This window comes from Odontomachus brunneus, unplaced genomic scaffold (genome assembly GCF_010583005.1).
Source record: "Odontomachus brunneus isolate Ranch 3 - 2012 unplaced genomic scaffold, Obru_v1 Obru_scaffold_106, whole genome shotgun sequence".
Taxonomy (NCBI): domain Eukaryota; kingdom Metazoa; phylum Arthropoda; class Insecta; order Hymenoptera; family Formicidae; genus Odontomachus; species Odontomachus brunneus.
The window spans coordinates 23713-41528 of record NW_022639556.1 but is presented as its reverse complement, the minus strand read 5'-3'; the positions used below and the strand labels follow the sequence as shown (position 1 = coordinate 41528).

The 17816-nt window shown below is 42.3% G+C and overlaps 3 protein-coding genes across 7 annotated transcripts in view; all 3 read right to left on the bottom strand.

The window, feature by feature from the left end:
- Positions 1-12309, bottom strand: part of LOC116849084 (1-phosphatidylinositol 4,5-bisphosphate phosphodiesterase classes I and II) — a 283574-nt gene extending 271265 nt beyond the window's left edge. Inside the window, exons 1-18 of one of the 5 annotated variants that reach the window (XR_004379080.1) lie at positions 12129-12309; positions 11319-11465; positions 10418-10689; positions 10248-10332; positions 9724-10141; positions 9520-9640; positions 9245-9440; positions 8815-9157; positions 8549-8737; positions 8240-8449; positions 7832-8151; positions 7424-7744; positions 7281-7331; positions 7002-7203; positions 6692-6914; positions 6311-6632; positions 6037-6228; positions 5406-5947 (exon numbers count right to left, since the gene is read on the bottom strand). Coding sequence is in view for 4 of the 5 variants with exons in the window: in XM_032825869.1 (XP_032681760.1) it covers positions 5825-5947; positions 6037-6228; positions 6311-6632; positions 6692-6914; positions 7002-7203; positions 7281-7331; positions 7424-7744; positions 7832-8151; positions 8240-8449; positions 8549-8737; positions 8815-9157; positions 9245-9440; positions 9520-9640; positions 9724-10141; positions 10248-10332; positions 10418-10689; positions 11319-11465; positions 12129-12197 (3804 nt within the window). In the remaining variant the exon portion in view is untranslated. Of the gene's footprint in view, positions 1-88; positions 5948-6036; positions 6229-6310; positions 6633-6691; positions 6915-7001; positions 7204-7280; positions 7332-7423; positions 7745-7831; positions 8152-8239; positions 8450-8548; positions 8738-8814; positions 9158-9244; positions 9441-9519; positions 9641-9723; positions 10142-10247; positions 10333-10417; positions 10690-11318; positions 11466-12128 lie in introns of those variants that run through there. The other 4 variants (XM_032825869.1, XM_032825871.1, XM_032825872.1 and 1 more) reach the window with 4 other exon arrangements.
- A 340-nt stretch (positions 12310-12649) lies between these two features.
- LOC116849082 lies at positions 12650-15618 on the bottom strand. Its single transcript, XM_032825867.1, has 3 exons — positions 14914-15618; positions 14155-14354; positions 12650-13484 (listed from the first exon to the last, which is right to left on the bottom strand). Exons 1-3 carry the CDS (start codon positions 14956-14958, stop codon positions 13169-13171), a joined length of 561 nt encoding a protein of 186 aa, XP_032681758.1. The 5' UTR covers positions 14959-15618; the 3' UTR covers positions 12650-13168.
- Positions 15619-15760: 142 nt separating this feature from the next.
- LOC116849083 (protein cornichon homolog 4) lies at positions 15761-17802 on the bottom strand. The gene is made up of 4 exons (XM_032825868.1): positions 17289-17802; positions 16955-17023; positions 16572-16825; positions 15761-16458 (listed from the first exon to the last, which is right to left on the bottom strand). Exons 1-4 carry the CDS (start codon positions 17367-17369, stop codon positions 16392-16394), a joined length of 471 nt encoding a protein of 156 aa, XP_032681759.1. The 5' UTR covers positions 17370-17802; the 3' UTR covers positions 15761-16391.
- Positions 17803-17816: the final 14 nt, after the last annotated feature.

Here is a 17816-nt window from a genome sequence, read left to right as displayed (position 1 = left end):
CCCCCTCTTTTTCGCGAGTGAGCGCTAAGGAAACTACTTAACGCTAACGACTACGTCGTTTTTGTTTTTCCTTTCTTTCGATTCTTGGCCTCTTCGTAGATGTGTCCCTGTCGTCGGAGGACTTTCGCTCACTTCGATGCTTCGAGAGAATCGATGGAGGACGTAGGTGTCGGAAGTGTAGTGTTCAGGTACGAAGAATCGTTGTTAGGAGATCCTTGCTGTTACAGTTGAGCTTCGAACGATTGACGATAAAGGGACGCGACAGACAGACGAATAGACAGACGGCGGAAAGACCCTTAGCGGATAAAGCCGCGCTTCCGGCACGATCGTGTGTCGGCGGCGGCCGTTTAGACGCTCCAATTCGAGTTTCGGTACGAATGCGAAGAGTCGCCGGAAAAATGAAACCGACCAACAGGAAAAGAATAATACATAGCTGAGCCGAATCGCTACGATCGTTTGTAGGCCGTTTCAAACTACACATACCTTATATATATATATATATATATATATATATATATATATATATATATATATATATATATGTATAATATACGCTTGTAGATATCTCCTCGCGCTCTTATTTCCGGAACGACGGGCACGTCCGTTACAGGGATCGGCGACGCGATCTTCGGCGCTTTCGCGTGCTTAATAAATATCTATTTGGCAAATCCTTTAGCGTTACAGAGTGCTGATGCCTCGCGAGAGAGGCGCCGCTCGCTGAAGTTAACCACCATGGCGTTCACGACACAGACACGTGGGATCTAAGATCTGGTAACTGGAAGTGATCCCTCTTGGAGAGACTCCTCTCTTCATTTTTCGGACAAGCGAACGCAAACGACGTCCAAGAATAACGCGACGCCAGGGTGGTTAATACAGAGACGAGGTCGCAGGTACAATGAACTGGTAACGTCGCGACGCACGCGTCCGAAGATCGATCGGTCGCGGATTAATGACAAATAATCCGCGCACGCGAACATGCTCGTCGCAACGCAGGACTCCCTCGCTCTCTTTTTTCTTATTCTTTTTTCTCGTTTTTTTTTGTCCTCTAATTCCCCGTAATTCCTATTAACAACGACTACGTGCTAGCCACTACCCACTTTGTATCGCTACCCTACGATTAACAACATCAACAGCAACAACACATAATATATCAACGTGAATATAATATCTATACCGTTAGAGCGTAAATCTATGCTCGTATATATATATATACATACGTGTATATGCGTGTGTATATCTGTCTCTCTGCGTATGTGTGTAACGTACATAGATACGCGTACGTTACACGAATGTAGGAAGAGAACGACGCCGACAATCGTGTTGCGAGCGAAGTATGCGACATCCCGTACGGTGATCACACACGGCGAGAAAGATCTCTGACAAAATACACAGCGTCGAGCCGCGATCTAATTGAAAGACATAAATGCATCGATAGATCACCCTGTACGCGGAAACTGACTAATCGGGTAACGGAGAACGCCGACGAAGCCCGCGGCGGAAACTAACGCGGGCAGTATTGGAACATAAAAGAGAAACGCAAACGATCAATCGGAAACACCACCGCTCCGCCTGTATCGCTTATGTTCCAATTATCTCGACAACAACTTCCTCAACTTCGACGAGACGAATAAGTGTAGCTCGAATCACCAGAAAACTAGTGCGAGAAGTCTGCGAATCTTCCACTCTGAGTATCGATCACGTGTCCTCCCCCCAGCGTGAACTCGTGAAAAGTGAAAGGTTTTGCGTGAAAATTTCCACACATCCTTCGGGAAGTTACATGTGGTCTGTTCTTTTCAGCTGCACTGCTGAACTGGTGCAATAAGTTAGAGTGAGAATACTTGTCTCACTTTAACTTATTGAACCTGTTCAGCAGTTCAGCTAAAAAGAACAGACCACTGATCGCGCTCACGTCCTCGAGTTCACGTGGAACTATTCACTGTTCCTCTCTTGGGGAAAAGTTGCATGATCGCCACCCCGAGCGATATCGAGAGAAACCAAGATCTCTACGTCCGCAATATATACAACAGTGCGAAATATAACACCGCAAACCTTAAAGAGGTACATTCGCATAGTAACGCAACGATTAGACTAAGATACTTCCTTAGAGAGGCGAAACATTGAAAGAACTTACAAGCGTAGTAAACTAACGTCGGAAGGCGGGAACTCGAAATAAATATCACTACGCAGAACACTGGAAAGAGAATTGTACCGTCAATAACGATCTAGAAATCTAGTGTCTGACAGAACTCGCGAAGGTTCTCAACCGATCCCTCCCACTGTTATCACCACGGAGATTGCCTGATGTCGCGAAGGATGCGTACTCAATCAATAACGAGAGCTGCCCAATTTCTCGCAAAAGAATATTAAAGGTAACAAGCAATGTTGGATCTTATGAAATGACAGGTATAGCATACTGTAAAAAAGCTGCGAAATAAGAAACTGCCAAGAATATACTGCGTCACTTGGTAGTTTCACAAACGTATTGCTAGAAGATACTTATAAAAAAATTGAACTTTACAAAAGAAAGGTCAACACTTGTGCGTTAATGCACGAGCTATCAGATTCTTCATGCTAGACGGGAAGAGCTCACACGTTGCCTCGAACACGTTCGGTGTCGTCCTCGCTTCACGACTGTCTACCGAACGGGAGAGAAAATCAGCCGCGTCAGTCACGATACAAAGCAACATCGCGAACGATCGGTAACTTCATTCACGGAAGAAATGCAACCAGGAGAATTGGTATCGACTAAGAAGTGGTAACTTTGCGGTACAACGCAAGATGAATTTCGTTCGTGCACATTCGTGTAAATCTAAGCCTATACCGCCGGAGAGATACGCAGCAGCGTTGTCGACTACTCTCCTACAAAGAACGCGTTATATCGTCACGACTATATTTCAAGTAAAGCCAAATGCTATTACTCCTCCCCGTATGCTTTACAACGAACGAAATCTCGCATTATACTCGAGGGAGGTGCACGGGGATATAACTTTTTCTCGGCTGCTAGGATCCACCGTTCTTAAGTTTACGAGATGCTATCGTCAGTAGTAATAAATGCACCTGTTTTAATTGATCATTGTTTTTCCGCTTAAATTAGGGGAACTCGCGCGACAATATCGCGAACGACCCCACTGGATTTACTCTACTCGTCGTCAGCAAAACTCTTGCCAAAATAATACGACAAACAACACGATTGTACAATAGAGTAACAGTAAATTTGAGAGATTTCTTTTACCGTACGCGAGATTCATTAGACTATATTATTGCGCGCGCACGCGACATAGCAAATTATGCGTGTGAAAGGAAAAACAAATTTGAAGCAGACATAAAATTTTGATTAAATTCGGAAAGCAATATCGTCAAAGGCTTTATCGTAAAATATATCGTTATTCAACCGAGCAATTTCGCAAAGCCAATAAAACGAACCCAATAAAATTCTATAAAACAACCACGAAACAAATTAATTAATATAATTGAAATGAACACGTATCCTTCGTGCTTCGCGAGCGCTCGATGCAAATCGTTACATCGCGAACTATATAATATAATATACGTCGAGACTCACGCGCGTTTAGTCAAGTGTGCGGATAGTCAAGCGTCAGTTTTTTTTGCATTTACGCGAATATACGCTCGTTCGATAGCTGTGGTCAATCGGTCAGATCCGAGCGATTACTCTCTCGGCGTGAGTACGTGCAGCGAAAGAATGTACTCAACTTGAAATACAACGCACGACAGAAGGCTATCCTTTTCAACGAACGTGCTAAATGCCACGAGATCACTCGTAAATCATCTCCTATCTGACTTGGCAGATGTGTTTAACGATGGATAAAACTGTCAGAGGCTCAGAATAAAGCTCGGCCTCTGGACCGAGGTGTAAAACGCACGTGCGATCCCTCGACTAAACGCAAAAAATAAAATAATATAAAACGCGATGTGAAATAACCGCGCGCGTTGTTTAAGTATATCTGTGTATATATATATATATATATATATATATATATATATATATATATATATTTATATACATTTGTATATATATATAATATTAAATATTCTGTGTATAAGAAGTCATATATTTGATTCCGTTATTGTTATTCGCGCGATTATCGCCAGATAGTTCCGCCAAAGCAATCGCGACACACCCCGCGTACCTCTGAGCTTCGTTTAAATCAACGCGTTAAATAAATAGCGGATCTTCATTACACGATACAAGACTTACGATGTAACAAGTATTAATTACCCTAAATTCGTTATAATTATGAAGAATCTCTTCACAGATACCTATGTACACGTATCATAGTGCACATAGTCTAAAATATCGTACGATTAGAAACAACAAGGACAATGTTACCTCGTAACATTTTTGATTGTCTTCCTCAAAGAGGTTCGCCCGACCGGACCGTTCGGGATACCAAAAAAGCTGCTCTCTCTCTCTACACGATAGGATACCGAGATACTCTCACTCTCGCGGCGGAATAACGCCTCAATATGTTCCCTCTTTGCCCTCGTCCTTCCTCCATTCCGTTCTCCCCCTCCTCCTCTTCCATAGTACGGGCAACCCCGGAAAAAAAATTACTTTATACGGAGTACTTTCAGTCAAAAATATATATCAGATCGCTATTGCACGCGCGCACACGCATGCGTCCGTGCAAATTTCTCTTAGCACTTTCCAATGTTTCTCCTCTAGGCCAAAGAGATTACACCCTCTCAAGATTATACTTCTTATCGTTCTGACTGGAATCTCCTGAGATCTGACTTACGGAGTAGAGTCGAGAAGATCATCAATTCATTTGTCGCGTAAACGGAGTATCTTGCGGAACGCAATTAGAATTAGTTTTGTAATCGATTAAATAACGCCTTATGCATATAACAACAATATTAAACGTTAGCACTTAGGAAGGTTGCTCTTATTTAGAATTATACACCCACTCGCGCCTATCTCTCGCGAACGATTTCACTGTTCGTTATCGCGCAACGCAACCGACAACGTCGACTACAATTTCAGATCCCGAAATCCCAGACTGCTTAATACTGTGCGAAGTAACTCAGATTTATCGTTAAAGTTTGACATTATTTCTCTTTCCTTCTCTTTTGTTCTCACTCTTTCTCCCTCTCTCTCTCTCTCTTTCTTTCTTTCCCTCTGCCTCTTTCTCCCTCTTTCTCGCGTTATTAAGCAGACATTTTATCGTAAAGAGATCAAGACATAGCGTGTTCCGCATGTCTGGCGACAGGATCGATCGAAGAATCGATCAAACACATATCGTATCAGTCGAATAATGATCATTGTAGTAAAAGACACAGTGTTGAAGTAATAGAAAATTACCTCGATTCATTATTCGACACCTAATCTCTTGAAGTATTAAACGGTAAAAGTTCGGTATATACATACAATTATATATCGTACATACGTAAGACTCTGCTCGTCCGTGCTTCACGTTACATCGAGCTGCACGAAATCACGATCTCTCGTTACAGCTCACACTGTCACCGTATCGATATCCCCGCTGAGAGACTGCGAGAACGTCTTCTTTATCATCATCGAGCACCTGTAGATTAGCACTGTATGCTAACATCGTTAGTCATGAGTATCGGTTCATTTCTTCGTATGTCGGGAACGAATGTCGGGAGGCGTCACGACCGAGTAACAATCTCAGTTTCTCCTCCCCACATGTTTCTTTTTCTTTCTTTCAAATTGCAGAATTCAAACTCGTGTTCGACGCACCAAGTTGTATACGGGATGCCTGGAACGATACGTGTAATGTGGGACGCAGAAGTCGCGAACCAACGTAGTCTTCAGTCGACACAGCTAGACGACCCGTCGTGTAAGTCAATATGTATTCTCGCTGAGTGACTCAGGCATGCTGGCTCCGCCGGTAGATAATAGAGGTAACTCGCCACTCTCGTATTTGCTATAGCGACTACTATACTCTGCTAGCAAATTAGCTTTCACCTGTCGCATTATGAGAGAAAATATCTTAAGATGATGAAACGATGTATTCTTTTTTTTCTTTTGTTAGGATGTTATGTTAGGACGCAAACCTTGGCTCGCTCCTCTTCAAGTCTCTGTCGCACTTCCTCGTGCTGCTTTTCCAATTCCGCTCTCTTCTTGTCGTAAATCTTCGTCAAGCGCGTACATTCATTCACGCCTTTCTCTACAGTCAATTTCGCAACTTCTCTCTTCATACGATCCAGTTCGGCTTTGTCTTTATGCACTTTGGCTAATTGTTTAACCTTAAATGATAAAAAAAAGTATGCAACGATCGATTTCGTATATTTTGTTTGTATGAAGAAGAAATATAATTGAATACGATACCTCGCCATGTCTCATAGCTTGCAGCTTCCGCATAGCATCTGCGGTTTCTCTATCTAAAAGCACCCTTAGCGTTTTCAATTGATTGGATTGCGATGTCTTCATCACTTTTTCGACGGTCACAAACAGGTTATCGTAATACTTTTCTTGTAATTCACGCTCCTGTTGAACGTGTGCTTTGCAGACGGCTAAAAATCGCTCACTTTGGCTTCTAGGTAAACCCCTGGGTACACCTTCATTTCCCTCGCGATTCTCCGAGAGGTCTGGGCACTCGGAAGATTCAGCCATAGCCAATGTGCTTAAACCCACTTCACTCGAAAAACTGCTTAAAAATGATGCAATTGAAAATTATAGAATTTCGCCTCGTCGCTTTCGTATACTTACATATTCTTGCTCGACAGCCGCTTCACCAACTTATTGCTCATATAGAATTTGGACTTATGCTTCTCGCCGTCGATTGAGCCTTTCTGCGATTGCATTCGCATCTTCTCTTTTTCGTGCTTCTTCCTAAGAGATTCGAGTTTCTTCTCGAGCTCCATCTTCTTCTCCCTGACTAACTTATTTTCCATGAGCTTTTCCAGACTTTCGGCCACTATGTCGTCGCTCACTGTAACAAGAAAGTTCTCAAAATGTAATACGTAATAGAGGGCAAAGCATTCTTAAACAAGAAAAATGGAAAGAAAGGAACACTCACTATTGCTAGCATTGACTGGACTTTTGCTTATCGATGTGTCGACTACTTGAACTGCGGAAGTTGGAGCAGCGTCATCCGCGTCGACTGTGTCGGAACTGCCTAAACCTGCGATAGATGGTCTACCTTGTACGTTGCTGGAAGTTGGTAGAGGACCTGGTAACTCGCCCACCGACTGTAATCGTTTAGCCTTTACAGTTTCGTCCTGCGAGCGTGCGTAAAAGCAACATTGTTACCGATATGCGTTACACGATCGCAGCATGCAGAATCAGATAAACTTACAGCTGGTTTAGAAGAACTAGGAGCGTTGCTGATTTTAACCTTATCCTTATCCTAAAAACGCGTTAGTAGTGTTAGTAAATGGGACAATTAAACTGTTAGTAGGCGAGGATTGAGAAATCGCTCAGTAACGTTTTAAATCGTACTTCGTTCGTTTCTTCCGACGGTGCTTCCAAACAATCGGTAAGAACCGACAATTGCTGCGCTCTTTTCTCCACTTCGCTCTGATACTTGATAGGATTCGCTAAAGCCTCAGCGAGTTCGCTGAGACCGTCAGGAACGTAATCCTTCACGATAACGTGTAGAAACAGACTCGCTAATGGTAATGGTTGCCCACACTCTGTTCTTAATGCGACATGTCGGTATCCTGGACACAATCCGACTACGGGTAGTACCCTGTGACCGATTAAGCGTCCGGAGTCTTCGTACGCGGCTATTCTTATCGAGGCAAGCTCAGGCAAAACTACCTGATGGAACGCAAGAACAGCACGTATTATTAAGACCGCACATTTCGGCACGGAATTTAGACACGCGGGTATTATTGTTTTACATACCTTCTTAAATACGAACGGTTCTTCATCATAAATAGGATTGATGCCGTTATTCGGGACGATTTTTGTACGGAATTTCTTCCGTACGGTATCCGCTGGTAAACCATACATATCTACCTCCACGTATGTGCCTACTCTCTTGTCAGTCAAAAATTGCGCAGATATCACGTGAATATGAACCGTACCCGCTATAATACCGTCCACAGTGGACTCAGCAAAGGGATCTAATCGCCGATCTTTCCTTCTCATAAATTCTGGCTTCAACAGATAACCACAACGTTGATTGTACTCGAATATTCCCAAATTCAATTGCATCGCCAGATCTGTTATCGATAAGAATCATTAAATTTATTAATGACAAAAGCAACATATACCGAGACAAAATAATCAGCCAAATAAAATGTCATGTACCGAGTGTTTGATAATTCAACGCAACCAGCTGACATCCTGCGTTCCAAAATACCTGAGGCATGAAATTGCTAGAATCGAACCGCGTCCCTGCCGGGTAAACCCTAGATAGTTGATGTTTGTTGTAATTTACAAACTCTAGCGGTCTCTCCTTTAGAAGAGTCATAGCTTGTTTCTCGTCGAAAGATGACATTTCATACATGCGATTCTTTTCTGTAAGACAAATTTTATCGTACAAGTGACGTAGGAATTTGTTGTGACCATTCCCGAAATGAATTAGATTTATTTCATATTCAGATTTTTTTTACATACTTTCAGCCGACTCGAAACTGCTGAAATGTACGGGCTGCACATAATTAACTAAAGCCGAAATTTCTGCACCAGCCTCTGTCTCCTTGGCTGTGGATGCTTTATCTGGCGCGGTCACTTTATCACCTATTCTCAGTTTTATATCCTCCACATTAGACTCGTCTTCTTCTGTACTCGACTCATCTTCTTCGTCTAAAGAAATAAACAGAGCGTTAAATACGCGTGCCTTCCGCCAGTATATTTATAGCCTCAATTTTCTATTTACGAACCTTCATCATCCTGGGCACTATCTTTACTACCCTGTCTTTGTTGCAGCATCGGAGGATGGGGGATATCGCCGTTTCTAATTTGCTGCTCATTTCCCGGCGTAACACCGTCAGCCATCTCGTTTTGCGGTGTTGTGTTGTCCAGCGGCTGGCCGTTCTCCTCTGCAGCGAATGGATTCACCGTGCCGTTTTCCTCGTTTTCTGGCGTGCCCTTAGCGGTGTCTGACATTTGCTGTTGTTTCTTCTGATGCTTCTTATGGTGATGGTGGTGATGCTTCTTTTTATTTTTTATTATTATTTTACGCTTGAGTAACGATGGCGGTGGAAGCTCTTGACCTGGCTCTATCTAAAAACAAAGAAATACCGTTCTTTATGGCCACAATCTTTACCTATAACTAATAGCGTTCTCATTAAGTGTAGCATCTAAAAATACCTTGTGCGATTCAAGTGGCGCATCAAGCAACATCTCGCCGAAAAACTCTCTACAGTACTGTGCAATTTTAGCTTGTTGCCTCGGGTTACAGTGATTTTCAAAACTGAGAACGACCGGAAAGTCAGACGTTTTGAAGGCGCTCTCGGCGATCGCCTCTATTACATCTCGGGCACATATTTCAGGTACAAATGTATATCTAAACAGATACAGTTTACATCGTTAATTACGAACTTTGCGCATGTTTCATCGTGTAGACACAAAATTTTCACCCGTACCCGTGAACGATAATGGGCTCGTCGACCTTCCCATTCCAAAAATCTAATTCGACACATCGGCAACCAGCTAGAAGACATTGACGATAAATCTCCACGGAGCTTTTTCCTGTAAGTTGATGCCCTAAACAAAGAAAATTTTGCAATCATTCAAATTGTATAAGTAATATACTAGATAAATAATCAATGCGTAACACTCTCGTCTACCTGTTAAGTATGTGTTGTGACTAGAATTCATAAAATAATGTGCGAGAGGTTGTTCCATATCGTCAGACAATTCAAATTTCGAGACAGCAACAATTGGATTGTCCTCACTCATGAGATATCTTAGGAAACCATCCAAACTGAGTTGACCTTTATTTGCATTACACTTGTTGGGTTCATACTGATTTATAATATCTTTGGCTCTCGCTTCATTAGCATACGGATACAATATCTCGTTGAGACGCGGATCTCTCTGCGACTGATTCAAGAATTCCACAAACTGCGGAACAGACATTAGTTTGCGTTTGCTATTGCCAACGATTCCTTCGAAAACCTTCTCCACATCTGTCCTCTGAGTGAGAGACTTGTAGAAGTTAAAGAAGTCTTCAAATTGGAATTTTTCTAACGGCACGACGTCACTCTGAGAAAAGACATTATTGACATGTAAATGTGTACCTTTAGAATATTTTGCAGTGCAAAATGTTTCTAAGTACTAATATACTTATACGCCGTAACGTAAAACTCACTTTGCTGGACGGAAAGCCAGAAATATCAAGTGCTTTCTCGACGCGCTTGCGGTCATCTTTGTTTTGTGCGAACATTTTTACTATACTGCAAAAAACGTTCGAGTATGGAAGTGAAGCTCTTTTTATAGACAGCTTTAGAATAGAGCGTTGCAACGTAACATCATACTCACTTCTTTACTGGAATCTTTTCAGATTTATCAACAGTAAGCGCAAGCTTGGTATGTGCTTTTAGTAAGAACATAGTTGTGCTGGTGTTTAATTGAATCAAATTGTACGCCAGTTGGAAAAGTTGTTCTGTCCAATGTTGTGCTATTTCTGCACGCGTCGTGCAGAAATTAATAAAATTCATATTGACAAAGTCAGAGCCATAGCAAATCGTTACAGTTTTGTCTTCTAAGGAGTCCTGAGAACCCATTGTCACGAAAGATTTCACTTTTGGATCCTACAGGAGAATGCTCAATTTAATTCACAATCGATTGAGGATCGCGGATCCTCCGCGACACAAAGATATCACAGATATATAAATAAATCTCAACTCTGATAAAATATGCTAACGCAACGATGAGTAAGCAACAAGTTTCGCGAAATGAGCTAAACACGTACTACAATGCCACGTGCAGAAGTATGTCAGCTCATTCAAAGTTTCTGTGTATTGATTTATAGGAAAACTGATCCAACAAGGCATGCCATTATTCCAATGAATACATTACTGCTTTCATCTCTACTATTGGTATAGACAATAGATGTGATAATGAAAAAAGTGAACTATGTATGGGACATAAAGTAGGTAATGTGCTATTTATAAGCGAGTCAATAATTATTATGTGATAAAGCTGTGCGTCATTAGTATAATTATAGAAAGACCAGAAAACTCTATGATTATAGTATTAATATTTACTATATTATACTAGGAGAGTATGATCTAAGATCACACACACATACATATATATATATATATATATATATATATATATATATATATATATATATATATCCCTCAAGAGTACATTCATATATTGATATGCAAAATATTTATTACTATCTAAAAAAAAACGGATATGACATCTATACCTTTGGTATTTTTGCGTATTTTCCTGTTCGCGTGTCTCTTATGATGGCTATGTCCAGCATATCCATCTCATTATTTTGATCCACCCAGTGTAAGTAAAAACCATATTTATCCACTTTCAATGTCACCGGCGTCGCTACTCCAGAATCCTATAGTCATACAGCATTTAATATCATGAAAGATTTTATTTTCACAATTCACCATAGTTATGCAAGAATGATCCAACTCACAAAAGTATGATGTTCAAGCTTTTGTTACGAATGGGCAGTTCAAGCTTTTTTACAATTTTTCTACATAAAACAAAAAAAAATTCAAGCTTTATGGATGCCTAAAATTAATTAAACAGCTTGTTTATTTTTTACTAGTTGCATCTTTTTACCTATTTTTATGGATTAAACTTGTCAATAAATATCCTTAAAGAGAAGAAAATTGATCATGGCTTGATTTCTTGAATTGCGAAGAACCTCAATACTATCCATATTTTTCACACACTATGTTATCAAATTTTAATCTTCATTTTTCCCAAAATGTACATTTCATATGGGTTACATCATTCTTGTATAACTACAGCCAATTATGTTTTTTCTAATTGCTCTAAGAATGTTCTAGCTAACAGGACGAAATAACAAGCTGATGCCATAAGAGAGGTATGTGATATTTCGTTAAATCTTATTATCACAGACTGATTTGGTTTTATCAGGCAAGGAATAGCACTTATATGCCTAAAGTGACCTTTTACATTTAGAGCTCTGCTAGATCTCGGCATAAAATCATCGACTACCATAGCTATAACATTAAAAATATACACAAACCTCATCCCACTTGACAAACTTCTCTCCATCCTGCAGCTGCTGGGGCACTTCCACAGGCTTTGTTTGCATGATGGTAACCGCGCTCTTGTTGCTCGTTATCGTGGTACCGCGGTGTCGCGAGTCTCAACTCCTCGAGAGTTTGAGCGGCACTTCCTTATATACTCTTCTTTACAGATGTATTAGCAAAGCAGCTCGTGGCACATAGAACGACAGTAGCAACGCAAAGGAGCACGCGGACGTTGACAACGAGGACGACAAAACTGACAGTGACGAGGTCGACAACGGTGACAACGGCGGCGACAACGACAATAATGACCGTAGCGATGACGAGGACAATGACGGTGGTCGCGGTGATAGCAGCTGTAACCACGGTGGCGGCGACGGCGACTCTGGTGACTGCAATAACGACGACGACGACGACGGCGACGACGGCAACGACGACGACGACGACGACGACGACGACGACGACGACGACGACGGCGGCAGCGGTGGCGGCGGCGGCGGCGACGACGACGACGACGGCGGCAGCGGTGGCGGCGGCGGCGACGGCGGCGACGACGACGACGGCGACGACGACGGCGACGACGACGGCGGCGACGACGACGACGACGGCGGCGACGACGGCGACGACGACGACGACGGCGTCGACGACGTAAGCCTCATCGAGATATCAAGCATTAGGAGCACCACACCGTATATCACCGTATTTCAATCACCGCGATTGGTATCAAGGCGAGGACGACTGTCGCCGTCGTCGTCGTCGTGTTGAATGTATCTTGCGGTGATATATACCTTACGAATCGCTCGGCGTGTCCTCGGGTAGCATGGGAACACACGCACGAAGCCGGTCACGGGCAGCTCATAGGCGCGAATGTGGTCGCGCGTACACCAAGGTCGTCCGTGGAGACATCTCACCTCGTCATCGAGGAGAAGCGTGGCGCGATCACCCGCGAACCGAGTATCCTTAACCGCACGAAGTCGTTGTCGCCGCCTTATACGCGCGCGCGCACAAGACTCGCCGTCCAGACCCGAGATTTAGACTACACTCGCCGCCGCGAGGACGAGCAACGAGAAGATACCTCGTGCGGTCGCGCGTTCTTCCGTTCAGCCGTTCGCTGCTCGCTCGTTGGTCCAGCGCTCGCTCCGAACCAGCAGCATCCTACCGCGCTGAGTGTCGTGCCGCGCGCCCAAGCAGGCCGACCGACGACAACGAGCAGCACAACCGCGCCGACCACCGTCAACACCAGGAGGCGCTCAACCGAGGCGCCGCGACGGGCGCAAGAGTGCGCGCGCGCGCGCACGCCTTTCGCGCCGAATTCGTTTCGCGATTCGATTGCGTGCGACGCTCGTCGGGTCCTGAAAATGTCGGGAATTATCGTTTACAGTTTGGCAAATTAATGTGATTTTGCGCGACAGTGTTGCACTAACAATTGTGAAGCTGCGGTGCATTAACTCGCTACTGCAATTATTTTACATTTTGTTTTTTTTTTTATAAATTAGACGCAAACTATCGACGCACCAGAAAATACATAGTATTCTAAAGAATAGTATAATTTCTATAAAATGTCTCAAAGACATCTTAAAGACGTCCAAGAGACGTCTGGAGAAATGAGACACTTCTGAAACATTTTTTAAAAGTTCACGCTATCTGGGTAGTCACTGATGTGACAGGACTGGCTGGATTCTGAAAAAGCCCGCTATCCTCTTTTACATCATGTAGTCTTACAATCTTATGCGACACGAATAAAAAAATGGATTAAATCAACCTCGAAAATATATTGCTGTGATTCGAATCTCATTTGTTGTAGGCATATAAAGAAAATTTCCTGAATCGAACTCACGTGTAAATGATACCGCGATTGCAATCGTAAATATAATATTGAGGTTATAGTTCTCATAGGTTTTATCGTATCTACTATTTGAACGCCGAGAGAGAAACAATATTGGTCAGTTGGTCACGTTAGATTCGAATCGCGCGACGCGGAGAAAGAATGATCCGCCACTCTTCCTTAAATTGTAGTCTTACCTATAATACAGATAAAGAAAATTTCCCGCAAGCACTGTCGCGACGCGAAACGAAGTTTCAAAGGGACTATGCCGGCAGCTCTTCCTGCACTTTCGTCCACTTCTCGGAATGCTCGATCTGCACGCTGCGAAGAGAACGTGATTTCTCTCGCGGTACCGCGCTCTCTCGTCTTTCTTCCGCGCTTTTCGCACGGAAAGCGACTGCGTCGGCCGCGAGAGAAAGGGTATGAAAGGGTACATGCCACAGGGAGGGATGGAGGGAGGAAAGGGGGAGAGAGAGAGAGATAGAAAGAGGAAAAGAGAGATGGGGAAGTCGACCAACGAGCGTTAACGAGGGCGCGAACAGCGTGCCGAGAGTTAACGGCACGGGGGTTGCGCAACCCTTTCGATATTATCTTACGATATCGGCGGAGCGCGTATTATATAGCCGGTCGGTCGCCGCGGCGCGATTGATTTGCGGTTAGCCGTTGCCGAGAGAAATTCCGCCGCGTGCATGTAGCATCGATTTCGCATTAGTTCCGAGTAATTTGCGTTTGTCCGCACGACGCAACAACGGCGTCAATTAAACGCGCCCTCGATCGCTCGCTGATGAGAGTACTCGGATTTTTTTTCGGACAATATACGGGAACAAAAATCCGGCACACGCGCGCGCACACACACACACCACATTTGCATACATATATGTCGTGCATATTGCGCTTCGCGAATTCGATCTAAAAATAAGCGCGCGCCCTTTTCACGAGGGAGATAGACTAATCACCTTCACCGCGCCCATTAAATCGATCCAATCTTGTCCGACTGCCATTAAACCTGAGTCAACTTGACACGGCAAACACGCGAGGTAGATCCACGACGATGACAACGACGAAGACGACGACTTCGTGTGTTCTCGCGTACTCTCCGTGTCCAATGATAGCGTTTCTTATCATCAACTCGGTACTTATTTGAATGAGACAGTCGATAAGGAGGGGCGTATAATGAAGCATGTTGAAGAGAAATCAGGTCGCGGTTCATTTCGCCAAAAAATACTTAAGACTCGCGGTCTCTCGCCGCAGCCAACTCGATTTATGACGTCAGAAGCGAGGAAATACACGTTAAAAATTCTTACAAAATACGTTGAAATATAAAATGAAATGTTTATGAAATAATACTTGCAATTGATCAAGCAGACTCGTAAAATAGTCCCGAACACTTTCCTCTAACAATCAATAAATAGCCGTAAAATTAACGTGACAGTCACGGGAAAAGGTAGGTTAAAGAGGATTGCGTGGTCACATTAATTTCAGATATATTTATTGATCGTTCGAACAAAAAGAAAGTGTTCGGACTATTTACACAAGTCTGTTCGATCGATTGCGAGTGTCATTTAATGGATCATCTTTTCTTTACAAGAATTTTTAGCTATTTTCTCGCTTCTGACGTCATCCATCACGAGTTCCGTGACGAGGAGCCAGGAGTCTCAAACACGATTATCCGTCTTGGGAAGCGGAAATGTAAAAGGGGAGAGGAAAGCATGAACCCCGACGGATAATAAAACTGATTTCCTCGTGCAGTCTTTCATTCGGAAAGGGCGTTCTTGCAAATATACAAGATTTAGCAATAAAATATAATATTAAAACAACACGATTGTATTATCTTTCTTAAACACAATATCTGCTATAATAAAGATTCTTGCTTACATTTTTACGACTAGACTTAATCAGTTGCACGTCCTGTGCACAATCTGTGCACGCCACATAGACATATGTGGGTTACATATGTGGGTTACATATGATATAGTAGTATATTGGTATATTGGTATGTTTGGTTTTCATATAGTCCCTATTTATTTCGTTGGAAATTAGCGCAAATGGTTTTTTGAGGCCTTCACATTAGAAAAAAATATCAAAAATATATATATATATGTATATATATATATATATGATATACACGAGAGAGAAACAAATGAAGGAGTGCAAATATTCAAATGCACTAATTGGCATTCATTTTAATGAAATAAATAGGAACCTTAGATAGTTACCTGAGAGCACAATAAATGTCCACCTTAAACGATGATCAAGAGAAATGCTCAGAAGCAATGGTGATGATGATCCTATATCCTAGTTGTTTAAAATATATGATGTACCATGTGCAGTGGATACATTGTAAAAGTAAAGCATCTTCAAATATCATCATTTGAATATGAGCACATATGTAAAAAGTAATCGTGTCAGTTTTTCCACGTTCGTAATTGTGAAATTACATATCCATTAATTCATCTTCGTTTCTATTGATGGGGTCTCCTTTGAGCAACACGACAATTAAGCTAAAAGAGAAGCAGAGAGACAGAAATCAATAAAATATTAAACATCCACTTCTTCCCTCTTGTTACTGCATGTTGCTGCATACGAATAAAATCAACATTTGCACGTTACCTACCAGTAGAGATAGATAAAGAAGAACACAAGACAATATCCGAGATGGATCATGACATTGCGCATGTATCTCTTTAATTGACTGCGATTATGAATTTCCGTGGGATCGTAAACTCCCATATTACCACTAGGGACACTAAAGTATTCATAATGCAGCCATATTGTCATTGGCACATTTGCCAATGTTAACCATAATTGCCCTTGTATTAACAAAAGAAAAACCAAGATAGTATGTGCTACTAACTTTGGCATCACTCCCTGTGACAAAATTGACAATAAATAAAATGATTTCTAACATATTCAAATATATTGCAATTTTTGAAATATCAGGCAGATATTTGACAAGATACATTTCTCAAGATAACAAGGTATATTCATTATTATTACCGTGTTCAACTTGGAACAACATTCTCGCGCATTCAGATAATCGCACTCAAGATCCGATAGCGTTATTATCTTTATGATGTAGTCAAGAAGAATAATATAATGAAGTGCTCACAAATAAACAATTTATATTAACCCGCGGCCAATCGCGCGCATTTATAATTCCTTTCCGTTTAAAACAAAATTATAAAATGGCAACCACATGGTTGCCAACTTGATATAATAATATGTTATAAAAGAGACCTTTAGCCGGTGTATCAACTTGCGCGTCACATAACCTTAAATATCAAAACATCACAGAGATACAATTGGCGACGATGTAATCGGCAAAGGATACATAATAAACCAGAAGAAGTAACACGCCACCCGTACTGAGCAATGCGATCATGAATAAGAATGGATCCGGGATCAAGCCCATGATGCTGTTATATTTGTGCGAAGACGCGGCGAATCACATGCGGATCGCAGCCGCGATGTTCGCCGAACACCTGTCCCGCAATTTTTAACGCACAGACGTCCACTCGTCTCGCTCAAGTTTTACCGTAAACTTCCGCGAAATAAAATATTACTGACCGACAAAATGTACACTATACAATGTCATCAACTATAGCTACAGCCTCCTCGGTCTGCAAGAGCCAAAAACAAGTCTTGATTTGACTTTGGAGGCCTCGTACGGCGAGAATGCGAAACACAGTTCTGTGTGACCGACGAGATACTATTAAAGACTGAGCCGTGGATAAATTTTCGACTCGGCCAAAGAGCCCGGAGGTAATTGAAGAACGATGATAATATCGTCCATTTCTCACATAGAGACGCTTCTGGGTGCTTTCCAATTGTTTAACACATCTTGACACATATGTACAAA